Source organism: Tinamus guttatus, unplaced genomic scaffold, assembly GCF_059628265.1.
Source record: "Tinamus guttatus ecotype Peru unplaced genomic scaffold, ASM5962826v1 Tinamus_guttatus_pri_ptg000030l, whole genome shotgun sequence".
Classification (NCBI taxonomy): Eukaryota; Metazoa; Chordata; class Aves; order Tinamiformes; family Tinamidae; genus Tinamus; species Tinamus guttatus.
The window spans coordinates 1,545,114-1,558,509 of record NW_028288564.1 but is presented as its reverse complement, the minus strand read 5'-3'; the positions used below and the strand labels follow the sequence as shown (position 1 = coordinate 1,558,509).

Sequence of the window (13,396 nt, the reverse complement as noted above, 5' to 3'; positions counted from 1 at the left end):
ATAATAATGGTGATGATAAAACTACATACTGTTTGCTACTTACACTAATATGGCCATGCTCCCTCAGTGCCTCTGGTTTCAACTACTGAGAGTACTGCTCCATCAGCTGGAGAACATGGTAAGATGCTCTCTCACACTATGAGATGAAGAAATAAGTAAGTAAAAGGAGGAAAGGTCCTTGTGGCAAAGTATGCCTGAAGGTGGGAACATTGCAAGGTACAGAGGTATCTTATGTGGTTTCTTCTGGCTGAAATCTTTCCCTGGGTTTGTCCAAACACTTATAAGTAAACATAGATTCACAGTGGTAAGAATGGTACCACAAGGGCACTAACAATAGAACAACAAAAGACTTCTACTACCTCCATTTTAAAGTTTTTAGTTCAGTCCAAGTTCTACCAAGTGGTATTACATTTTTTTTCTGTTACATAAAACTAGTTTGATGAGTGACTCAGTGCTTTTTTTAAAGTGAAATATCTTTCCTGAATTTAATGAGAATCTTTCTGTTAACTTGCTATAAAAATAAAACACTCATAAAAAGAAAAAAAAAAAGAAAAAAAATAAACAGTTTAAAAGAAGAAATGTGACCTTTCCAAAATATTTGTGCTTCTATGTCTCCTTAGAAGCCTCTCACATCCTATTATCACTCTCATGGAAGTTTGTAGGTCTCCTGTGCTTATTAGATAGGTTTGGGAGGCAGTAAGTGGAGAAAAAGCAACAAGCTCTTTTTAGTGGCAGCTTACTCTTCAGGTGAAATTTTATCAACTCTTGGACAAAATACCTGACCTAACACCTGCTATGAAATAAGAGACTTTGCAAATGTGCAAAGGGAGCAATCTGTTCTATCAGCTTTTAAATAAAACTTCTGCCTTGTGCAAAGGGCGCAATCTGTTCTACTCTGCTTTTATGTACCAGTTATGTTAATACTAATAAGCAGAACTACTGGACTCTGCTTATCCTAAAGATTAAAACTTTTCTTCCACACAAATTTGCACCACCACAGTAGTTGCTGCCATCAGAGACTTTCTCACAGGTGAAAGTGTAAGAATATATTACAGTTAAAAAAGTAGTATTTTTCAAAAGCTGGCTCACTGCGCAGAATAGAGGGTAACATTTGCTTATCCGGTAGCTGAGCTCTCTGCCATAAATGAGCATGTTGGCAAAAGTCAGAAGCTACTGAGGCACAGCATGACAGGGGAAGAGGGAACAAAACTTGTTTTTTTTTTTTTAAGAAAAAAAAAAAAAGAAATCTGTTCAGCTGTTCTGTTTTCTAGTTCTGAGGCTTTTAACTCCAGTGATCAAGACAAACCTATTTCATATGGAATTTCCAGTGAAGTTTTGCAGTTTACAAGTATTCTTTTACTAGAAGGCTGGAGTTGCCCCAAGTGTTAATGATCAATCTGACAAATCTGGGATTGGCAGCAGAGAATGAAGCATATTCGCCTAAAATAATAGAACACGGCTTTAATTTTCACAGCTGTTAGGCTAGTGGAAAATAGTATCAGATGAGTAAATCTGAGATTTTTAAAACATTAAAAGCCCTCTTATTTATTTAAAATAGAGAAAATCTTTCCAGCAGTTATTTGTTACATATCAGCAGTTAGAGAAGCTTTTAAATTCCTGCAGTCCAGGCTTCTGAAGTATAGGTTACTCCAAATATCAATAATTCATTCTAAGTATAAGTAAATAAACCAATAGTTATTTATTTAATGCCTATAATTATTTATTGTTCTTTTGCCTGTATAACTTGCAGTTGTGAGTCCATTAAAGTAGGAAATAATTCTTTTCTCTAAAGAAAACATTTTCCACTTGATTCTAATGGGAAAATCAGTTTAACTCTGACTTCTCTGAAAGCAATTGCTAATAAATCACTGTTACAAGCCTGCTGGTACAAATCTGACAGCAAACATTATTGGTCCTGTACAATAAATCTGTCCTGTTCCTTTCTCATCAATCATCTCTCTATGTCCTCCTTTTCATGACATACCTATTTTACTGTGTTTGTTTAATATCTTCAGTACAGACAGTATGTATTACTTTTATGGAAATAATAGAAAATCATCTTTTTAATCTCTTCCCCCAACTCATCCCTTCTGTTTTTTTTTTTTTTTTTTTTTTTTTTTTTTTTTTTCTTAAAGTGTACTTTGCATAAAGAGGGAGTCTTAGCTGTGTCTTGTGATTTAACATTCATCGCTGGCTATTACCATGCTTTTGTGCTATGTTATTAATCATCTACGTTACCCATCATTTAACACATAAATAACTGTTACTAATGACATACAGAAAATAGTTCCTTTTTGGATCGGAATGACATCAGCACCGTGCAAAAAAAGCAATATTAGTTTCAATCTCACTTTCCATATGTTATGCAGGATCCCCTTGTGCTCTGGAATGCAGGGCTACCATGTGCAAATTAAACCTCCTACATCTGCCACCACTTTATCATTGTATTTATTTATCCAGCTACTGTTGGGAATCAGAATGAGAAATAATGTCAGCACTAGGTGGAGCTCCCGTACAACAACATCACAGGAGAAGACTTGCGGGGACTGGTGTGCATGGGGAAAGAGGGAGGGATGTGCGGTGCTGGCTTGGCTGGAGGATGCCTTCAGGATGGCTCGGCTGCGTCCAAGGCAGCTCCATGCCCAAGGGGTTTTGCAAGGGCTCCTGCCAGCACTGCTAGTCTGCTTTCCAAACGGGGGAACAGCCCCTGGACATGCAGCAGGTAACTTCAGGGTTTGCCCACATGCAGCCGGCATGATAACAAATCATTCTCTTAGCAGCAGATCAAGAGGTGAATTTACAATGTATTAGCATCGCTTGGCTGAGGAGCCAGGTTTCCACCAGATCACACCTAGTTAGTTTCCTCTGTGCGAGCTTTTGCTTTTCTACTGAATTCCCCAGCTCATTCTTATTACTAAAGTCTATAGATCTATAATCTGTAAATTCCAAAAGAATTCTAAAAATCTACATTTTCATTGGTTACTATTCCTTTATATGGAACACTCTACAGATATATGTTACAGATATGATTTGACTCTCCCAAGTTGAACTTTTGTCATAAGCTTTAGTAGTCAGATTTGTTTTGTATAAAACTATAACATCTAGTTGCACATGTGCTAATGTGAACATAGTCTCAAAATACACGTAGCACCTTTTCTACTGCTCTTGAGTCAAGAGTTTCTTGACCAGTTTTACAAACCAACAACCTTAAATTCTATAGAAGTGGGAAGAAAGGGTGAGGCAGGGGAACACAGTTCCCACTGTTCTCCAAAATTCAAGTGCTGGCTAAATGATTTGCAAAGAGAAACGGTTCTCCATTCCTTAGCACACAGAAGGTCCATAAAAGAGTAAATTCACTGTTATCATTAAGAAATGGTTTGTAACTGAGGAAGATGGAAGTCCTTTTCAGCCCACTTCATCCATCCAATGAGTCAACTGCAATACTAGACCAGTCAGTAAAAATTACAATATAGAATACAATAGAGGACATATAAGGATGTATGACATGCTGGGGAAAATCCAGCATGGCTTCCACAGAGGAAAATTGTGCCTCACTAATCTGCCAGGTTCTGGACAATTCCAGGGAATACACAGGCAGAAGTGACACATGCAATAAAGCTTACCTGAAATTGCAAAAAGCTTTGACTAGATCTTGCTCCAAAGACTCCTAAGCAAAGTAAGATGCCTTGTAATAAGAGAGAAGATCCTTACATGGATAAATAAGTGAATAGAGGCACTAAATAAAGATCAGGAGAAAATAATTAGGTTTTCCATGGAGAGTGCAAAAGCCCAGCAAAGTTCCCTGTGGATCTGTCCTACGCCCTATGGTATTCAACATACCTATAAATGATATAGTACTCTAAATTAACAAAAGCTCACTGCAAAGTGTTGCAGAACAACCTCACAAAACTGAGTCACTGAGCGGATGAAATTTAGTACTGATGTAAACTGCTATATGTGGAAAAAAACAGTCCTAGCTTTAAACACACACTGGTTGTTTCTGACTGACTGATCCCCCTGGAAAGAGAGTTATGACTGATAATGCTATGAAAAACATTTCTACTAAGCAGCAATGCTCAGTAGCAGTGAGAAAAGCAAACATCAGGGATTATTAGAAAAGAATAGAAAACGTGAAAAAGATGGATGGAGGCTGATTATTTGCTATTTCTCGTAATAAAAGAACTGGGTTATCAAATGACATCATCAGGTGGCAGACTCAAAACAAACAAACAAGGGAAGTTGCTTTTTTCCATAGTATACACTTAATCTGTAGAACTGCTTGACACATTATACAGCGAATGCCAAAGTGTTTCAGGGCTCTGAAGAGCTGTAAGACTAAAATTTGGGAAATAGAGGAAGACTACTGGACTTAACAATACTACTTCAAGCACAAGTCCCTACATCATATCACAGGCTGCTGAACTGCATATTGGAAAAATATCACTGTATGCTGAAGGTTATCATAACTTTCAAGCTTAGCATTTTAAGGGCTTAACTGTGTAACATAACTTTGAATGGCAAATATTTAGTGTGGATTTTTTATTTATTTCCATTTATTTATTAACATTAATTTATATTATAATTATTATTTATTTAAAAGATAAGCTGCAACTACAGAATAGTAAAGATGATTGCTTGCTTATATCTATTATTAATAATTCTTTCCAAAAGGCCTGTATGCTTTCAACTCCACAAAATTTATGAACAGTTATAAAGCTCCTACTTGTTTTCCTCTTCAAATTAACTGTTGAACATCCCATGATGCTCTAACTAATAGAGAAAAAGAGCTAAATGGAGCAAATCAGGTGGCAGTATGCCTACATTTTGCTCTAATCACAAAGAATACTAAGCTATGGCTCTGTCTTGCCTCGTAACCTGCTTTACACGCATCACAAAAAAGCATGTTTAGATCCTGACTGGCATAATTATCTGACAGCCTTTCATTCTATTCCTCTGATGCAGTCTCTGTCTCTCATATAGACATTAAATAGACACGGGCCTTCAGTTTTAAGAAATGCACACAGTAAAACAATCCTCAACATCTTCACACAGCTATTGCTGGACCATAACCCTCATGTGCTGCCACCTGCTCCTTCTTTGAGATTTTAACAGCCCATAAAAATAAATAAATAAATAAATAGATAGATAGATAGATAGATAGATAGATAAATAAATAAATAAAGGCAGTTTCTTATCCAGGCAATTGAATGAAGGCAAAGACTTGTATAGAGGAGAGCTGATATATGCATGGCACCCAATCTATAGCATATATGCATAAAACATCCCTGAGTATCATATAGGTATTTCATGTCTCTTTTCATTAAGAGCCAGATTTGGTAACTTGTCATCTCTCCTACAGCACTTTCTACCCTTTAACTATTTGTAGTGAAACACTGCTGAACCAAGGCACCAGCTCTGCCACGTGGGTGCTGAAGAGCCTTCTCCAGGTTGCTCCGCTGCCTCTGAAGGAGGAGTGGGAGGCACTGCTCCCAATCCCGAGACAAGATCCCGGCTCTCCAGTGGCCGACTTCACTTTGCCTGCTGTGCAGCTCACCAACAGCTCACGTCATTTTACTAGAGTGTTTAAATGTGTCAGTGTAAGAAAGTTCCCTGCTAACTTCATGAATGGCTCGAGTCCAGAACAGAAGTTATCCACAAAGTGTAAATCTGGAAAACAATTATGCTTTAGAAATTTAGGAATGAAACTGAAACATATAGGGATGTTTTTAGTGGATCTTTTTGTTTTAAAGATTAAAAAAAAATGGAGTCCTACTTTAAGCAAAGTTTTGTGTTGTAGTTGATTTTTAGAGATCATTGAACTGATTGTTATGAAAAACTTGCACAATAATTTTTTTCCCCTTTTCTTTCCTTTACTGTTAACCATGTGGTCCTACGTAGATTTTGATGGTTACAAAACTAGATGAAACTCTTCATAAGATTCAGATTAAAAGACTTTTTATCTATTGACTCCTTTGAAGCTTGGTCACTTTGATTCCTTTTTGCCTTCGACAGTTATCTATTATTTCTACCATAGATTGAATTCATGAAACTAATAAATAGAGGATCAGCACCTAGTGAATATCTCTAATGAAACACTGCTGACTGTGGGAAGACTTACAAGGTAGCCTAGTGAACCACGAGCTTTCTGCCTTCCACCTGTTTCGCTTTCATTAAAATAGTAAAGGCTTGTATATTGTCAGAGGGTGAGATTGTGTTGCTAACATATGGCCTGGAAATGTGAGTGTAAATAGGAAACTATGACTAGAAGACAAAACAAAGTAATTTTGACATGTTTTAAGCAGCATTGTTTGCTGAAATTTTCCACCACAATTGTGCCTGAGGCTGATGGCAGGCATGAAAACCTCCAGTGGAAACCCTTGAAGTTTGGCAGTGCAATAAAACAACCATTTTAATAGCTTACCGGATGACCTTGACTGCACGGGTTGCTACCTGGAGCACAAAGAACCAAATTGGGGAGGTCAGTGGCACCTGTGAATGTAAGGCTTCACCCTGTGACATGCCAAGTACCCTTGACTATTGCCATAAGAAAGCATCTTTGACAGATGAGACCCAAAATAAATCACTGCTCCTCAGATGCCTGGCAAAGGGTGTGGAGATAGACCTTGTGGTACTCCCAGAAAATGACCCATGACAGGCAGGGAGGCAATATCAGAGAAACTGCTCTAGCAGCTGATCCCTGCCATTGGTATCAGACAAGCTCCAGCTCAGTCACCAGCCCTATGCAGCCCTGGGAGGGATGGTCTCTCCCCTCATAGTCAAAAAACAGGGACGCTTCATAGAAAAATAACAGTAGGAGGTCAGGGTAATGAAGCAGCTCCCTGGTGTGATGCTCACTTGCATTCACAGCCTGCCAATAACAAAAGCTCATCCTGCCTGTATCCATTAGGGGAAAAAATTACAGCAGACAGAGATCATTTGCACTTAGTATTCCAAGCAAACAAACACACGACTGAAGAAACCTTCCTGTACTAGGAGTCATTTGCACTACACAGGTAGTAAATCATATTGACTGTGAAATTTAGAGAAACAGTAAGTGGTTTATGAATCAATAGAGGCTTCAGTTATTAACTTACACGTCATTTACTCAATTTCCAGCTTCAAAAACAGCTTCTCAGTTACGGATGCTACTTAGAAAAATGTTAATCTAAGCACAGTAGCTCCATCTTTCAAAGATTCTTATTTTTCCATAACCACACGCACCATTATCAAAGTACCACAAATGATTTTCTCATCTCAATAGACAAACAAACTAACCAAAAAATCCTGGTGATTAAGTATAAAGTACTGGCCACAGTTAAAAAAAAAAAAAAAAAAAAAAAAGGAAGAAAGTAAATTGCTAGTTATTATCTATTACTGTGTCATTATCTGGAATTATGACAATCTTTTTTATCACTGAAGAGCCTGTAAGTATTCATTTGCTTACTAGACTGGAAGACACAGCATTCAGCTTAAATGCTTTCTAAAAAGAATGGACAGAGAAAATGAATGCATTCAGTTAAGAAAAAGACGGTAGGTATATAGCTTGGATTTAAAAAGTCAGAGACAATATCTTCACTCTGGTAGATTAGAGGGACTACAAGGAAAAATTAGAACTTTTATAAAAAAAAAAAAGTATTTTATTTAGGTCTAACACCACAGATACAGTCTGAAGAGTTAGCAGAAGTTACTACATATATATATATATACACACACACATAGCTCAATAGCATACAACCTAATAGCCTTTCACAAGAAAAGTCCAGCATGCTGTGATGTACTTTCTCTGACTGAATACTGCTTACTCACGAGGGCCCAGTTATTTACTTCTACCCACTGAGTACCCAGAGAAGCTGCTACATTTTAATAGCGTATTTCTTCACCCGTATGTGGCTTGACTAAGGATCCAGCTGATTTCTACTTTTTCCTAAAGCAATGTTAGAAAACCTACATCAGACAGAGCATTATCCAGGTTAATGACATGACCTAGAATTATGGAAGAGGGTCTGCAAATGCAACTGATTAAGCTTAACTCTGCCAGTAACTCTGCTTTGCCATCTCAAGTAATCTTATAGTCATGATCTTTAGTACTTAGTTCATTGTCAGGATAATTTTGCAAGAAATCTACGAGCTGTTGCCCTTAAGTCCCTTCCAGGTCTGTATGTAAGGTTGTATTATTTGCGTATTTCCTTGCATTTGTGTATTTCCTTAATCCTAGCACTGTGCAACATGTCGTTATAATGCCTAGCAATTTAACCTCAGGGAGGACAATTCAAATCTGGAATGAGATTTGTATCCTCTCTGCATCTCACAGAAAGTGTCTTTCGGCATGGGCATCATACATTGTATAGAGCAACAGTTTGGCATCATGGGGACAGCCAGGAAAGCACAAGAAAAAGAAAAAATTACTGTTGATTTCCTTCTTGATTACTTCTAGGTTTCTGTCCCTTCTTCTAGGGACAAAGACTTAAAACAAAGACAGCAACCTGATACTCAAGTGGAAAGGGGATGATAAGGAAAAATGTGGAAAGGAAAGGAAGCAAAAAGGAGCAATGAGTGCCCTGGTTTTGAGAGTCACCTCATGCCTTTGAGGAGGTACAGAGCAGATATCTACCCCTGAGCCTATCATCCTTCATTCCTTTCCATAGACACTGGAGATAAAGAGGCACTTCTAGGACACAACTCATCTCACTCTAAACAGAACATCTAAAACACGTCAAACAATTTGCCTGCTGGCAGTGCCTATTTGTTTTTTTTTTTTTTTTAATTATTGATTATAAAAGAAGCCTGGAGGATTGGAAAGTATCTGGTTTTAGTCAGATGATTCCCATATCTGACTCCAAGAGGCTCAGCAGTTCGTATTTCCACGTGAATGCGGCACCCTCAAGCATATTAAATAATACAGTTACCTCATTGAACTAATTATTTAAATAAAAGAACAGCAGTCTAACTTTAGTCTCATAGAGAAAGAGTATGTTAAAGGAGAATTCAGATTACATATTAGCTATGTCTTCTCAAGAAGTCCTTATTTTTTTTCAATTTACTATACTGATCTAGAAGAATATCAGACACCCCAAGTGGAAAAAAAATCCAAGACAAAGTATCAACTTTAACATTACATCAAAATAAGTAGAGCACTCTAGGTAAGAGCGATATTCCTCCTTTTCTAGATAAAGTGACTGGAGACACCTTTAACATAGTCCTTCTAGTTCGATCTCTCCTGTTTAAGACAGCAATATATTTCTGATATAGAACAACCACCAAGGACAACTTGCATAGGTAATGTTAACTTCAGCCAACGCAGAGTTTAAGCACTTCAAAGAGAGAACACTTCTGAGGTCCAAAGCAGAAATAAGTTTTCTTAAAAATCCCTGGTTAGTTGTGCTTGCTATCAGCACTATTTAGAGAAATGTTACTTTAAATCACATCCTGAGCCCACTTGTGAAATGAACTATTCATGCTGCATGGCCAGTCAAGGACCTACACCTGTGGTTTCACACTGGCTAGTGAGTATTTGCTGTCCCAAGGCTCAGGAAACTCAAGTTTTTTGGAGGACTAAGACAAGCATTACAGCTCTGCTGCTTGACAAACATCTAGTTTCACAGATTAAAATAAAATAAAGATAGTAATTTCTGGAATTTTAGCTGCATCTTATAAGCAATGATCTTCCATTACACTAGATATCTGTACTCTAAATTTAAAGTGCCATTGTACTCTAAATTTAAAGTGCCATTGTTTACGGCTGTGAGTCTAGGCCAAAGAATATAAATATCAAGGCAAAATACTAAGAAGAAAATTATTCATTAAATGGCACAAAGAAATGTTGCCGCTCAGATTCAAAATAAAACCATGAGCAGTTCTGTTTTTCTTTCAGTGTGTTCACAGGAGGTTTACCAGGAATCAGATCAATAACTGTTTTAATGTGATGTAAAAGATCATCTACCTGCATAGCTGGATATGATGGCATTTCCATAAAGATTAGCTTTGACATCCTCATTTAGACAGGACTTTGGTTTGGTGAAGCACATTAAGATGCAGCTCAGTTCAAACAGTTTTCAGGATGTAGTACTTCCCTGGATGTAGGACAAAGGCAGGATGATGATCTGGACGCTATGGCTCCAGGGCACAGGTTACACTTGTTAGAGACATGTCTGTGCCCTCTTGCATAATGATGCTACCGAATTCTGTACATTTTTAAAAATGAAATATTGGAATCAACTTCTCCAGCAAACAGACAGGTGTTTTAGTTGCCATGAAGGCTGAAGCAGAGAAAACATACCATAAGTAGGCACATAAAAATATGAGCTAAGAGTTCAACAGTCACAAAAATATCCTTGTTAGTGAAGTACCTTGATGCTTTCCAGCATTAGAATCTAGTGCTGAGTTCTGTGGGAAAGGTTCATCTTTTCCATGAAAATTAATCTACTGAATATTTAAAACTGATATGGTAAAAAGCAGTAATTCTGAAAATGAACTCCAAAACTCATCCAAGCTGAAACTCTGCCTGTCCTACATGTTTGGGAAGTCTACATTTATGTAAAAATCCATACTCTCTGGAGAAAGGCTGAAATGTTTCTGAAAGTTTTGATCTCTCTAGATATTTGAAGTGCTTTAATAGGTCATTGGAGAAACTACATGTGAGATCACAAACTTAATCTTAGGATAGGATATCACTTTGTGTATATATGTTTTCTATGGGAGTGTGTTACTAAATAATTTATTTTTCCCTAAATTATAGTCTAATGCTTAATCAGTTCATTATATATTTAACAGTCCTGCTTCAGCCTGTTTTCAATGTTTACTCAGAGTTCAGCCGGGGAAATATGTCCTGCACACATGTCCTTTCTCATGTTTATTTAAATTTACAACCCTAAGACTGTCAAACTGTGGCTAACTGGTGGGTAATGGTAGTGAAAGTAGCAAATCCATCAATTTCCCCAACTCGGTGGCATGTACAGGTTCCACTGCAGTGATGTATTTGACAGAGCTGCAAACATGTGCAAGCACCAGGATAAAAATTGTTTATGATGTGGGGGCCCACATTGGTCCTCTTGGAATTCCACTCCTAATGCAGAGTGTCTCTAACCTTATGGTGTTACAGACAAGCAAACCACCCTTCTATTTACCACAGAGCAATAGTCATCTATCTGCTCGAATTCAAGCACATAGTATTAAAAAGAATAATGTAAGAGAAATGTCAGTGAAGACTTACCAAAGCAGGAGTTGACAAAGCCATACCACCTGCAGCCATGTTCCCCTCCGATCCATTTGCCCTGGATGTTTGATGCAAAACTAAAGGTAGTGCCTGAGATGCACACTAACATGTCACTGATACTGATGTTCAGGAGGAGCATGTTGACTGGATTCCGAAGGGTTTTAAACTTGCAGAAGAGGATGAGAACAGTCAAGTTATTCAAGAAACCAAAAAACAAGATAAACCCTAGAAATATAGCTACTACTGTGTGCCCATTTCGTGAGAGTCCAGTCTTTGGCTCAACAGGGTCTGTAGGTGCACCAAAACTCAGGTTGTATGTCCAAGTCTGATTCATTTCTGACTTTGACACAAATAAAAAAAGGCAGAGAAGTCTGATGTCCTACTCTGAAGTCTTCTAGAACTTTCACATGGACATCTCCCCATTACAATTCAAATCAGCTCACGATCCTTGTAGTGTTCATACATCTGAGATAGTTCTTTCACAGAGGTGAAATACTGAATTGCAACACAGGAATGTATTATGGCATTGTCTGTCTTCACAGATCTCCAAGGCAGCAAAATCAAGCAGAAGAATCAGCTCAAATTCTGCTTTGCTATCTAAGTCCAGTATTACATTAGATGATGTTTTCAGAGGCTTTAGATGGAAGATGCCTTGAAAAGGTGCTTGAACATGGTCTCTTCCTTCAGGGCAAATTAAGAGCTACTAGCAATCAGCATCCAGCTAGCTCCAGCATCACCCGGTATTTCTTCTGGCAATAGGAGTCTTTCTGACAAAAGAGAAAAAAACACTTGCTAAAAACAAAACAATTCTTTCCATATTAAAACCAAACTACTTATTTAATTAGTTACTCCTTCACTGAATTTTAACAACTATTTCATAGAATCATTATGTCTGGAGAAGAACTTCAAGATCATCAAGTCTAACTGTAAGCCCTTCAACACCATGCCTGCTAAACCATGTCCCTAAGTGCCTCCTCTATATGTTTCTTGAACGCCGCCAGGGACAGTGACTCCATAACTTCCCTATGCAGCCTGCTCCAATGCTTCACCACTCTTTTTGTGTAGAAATTCTTCCTAATATCTAACCTGAACCTCCCCTGACACAACTTGAGACCATTTCCTCTTGTCCTGTCAGTAGTTATTCTAGAGAAGAGGTCGGCGGCGGCCGAATCGGCGGCGCATCGGCGTCGTCCCCCTTCACTACAACCTCCTTTCTGATAGTTGTAGAGAACAAGGTCTCCCCTGAGCCTCCTCTTCTCCAGGCAAAATAACCCCAGCTACCTCAGCTGCTCCTCATAAGGTCTGTGCTCCAGCCCCTTCACCAGCGTCATTGCATATTTCTCATCTTCTTAACTTTCTCTGAATTTTAACAGAAAGTCAAAGGTTCTTTGGATATTCTAAATATTTTTTTCCTGGATTGCAGTTTATTCTGGACAAGGATATTTTCACCTTTTTAGTAAAGTTTCTCAAGTGAGAAAAAGCATGATAAATAGAATTGTTGCAATAGCTTCAGAGGAAGCTTTTCTACCTTTATTTGACCCACACCTAATGAAGGTTTAGCCTTGGTTAGGGGACAATTAAAATAACTCTGAATTTAGGAGGAGGACCAGGTCCTCTTCACCCAGGGAGAATAATTTCAAGCGCAGCTACTGAAACTTCCATAAGCTTATAAAAGTTGGCAGAGCCATGATGCTCGTGTCAATTCTCTCGTAGTTGCCAGTGGACAGATGTTCTCCTTCATTATTTATAAAACAGCCAAGCTCCTAAAGCTTCACATATCTCTCCTATCACAGACATGAATTTGGATATCCATATGCAATGAAAGCAATGCTTACGTATTTTGTGAAGCAAGAGCAAAGTGCTTAGATTTTTAGCTATTTACCCGGTCTTCATCACAGTTGCAGACAAATACTGCACAGACTTATTTATAAAAATTGAGGTAGATATATATAGAACATTTTCCATTTTTCAGTGCATAATACCCACAGTTTGCTGTACTAAAAAAAAATAAAACTTCCTTTTCAGGAGTCACAGTCTCCTTACAGTGATACACATTTTGAATATCTTCTCTATTACTCCTAACCACTTTGGAAATTGTCTTCTACAAAAGATGCATTAACCAACTGAAAAGGTGAAAGAGTCCTTCAGAGTCTGCTGATGACTAGATTTCTTTTCCTTCTAACA

The 13,396-nt window shown here is 37.9% G+C and overlaps 1 protein-coding gene across 1 annotated transcript in view; it reads right to left on the bottom strand.

The window, feature by feature from the left end:
- Positions 1-11,546, bottom strand: part of LOC148596123 (opsin-3-like) — a 47,217-nt gene extending 35,671 nt beyond the window's left edge. Inside the window, exon 1 of the mRNA XM_088529964.1 lies at positions 11,210-11,546. Coding sequence (XP_088386090.1) covers positions 11,210-11,546 — 337 coding nt within the window. The remainder of the gene's footprint in view (positions 1-11,209) is intronic.
- Positions 11,547-13,396: the final 1,850 nt, after the last annotated feature.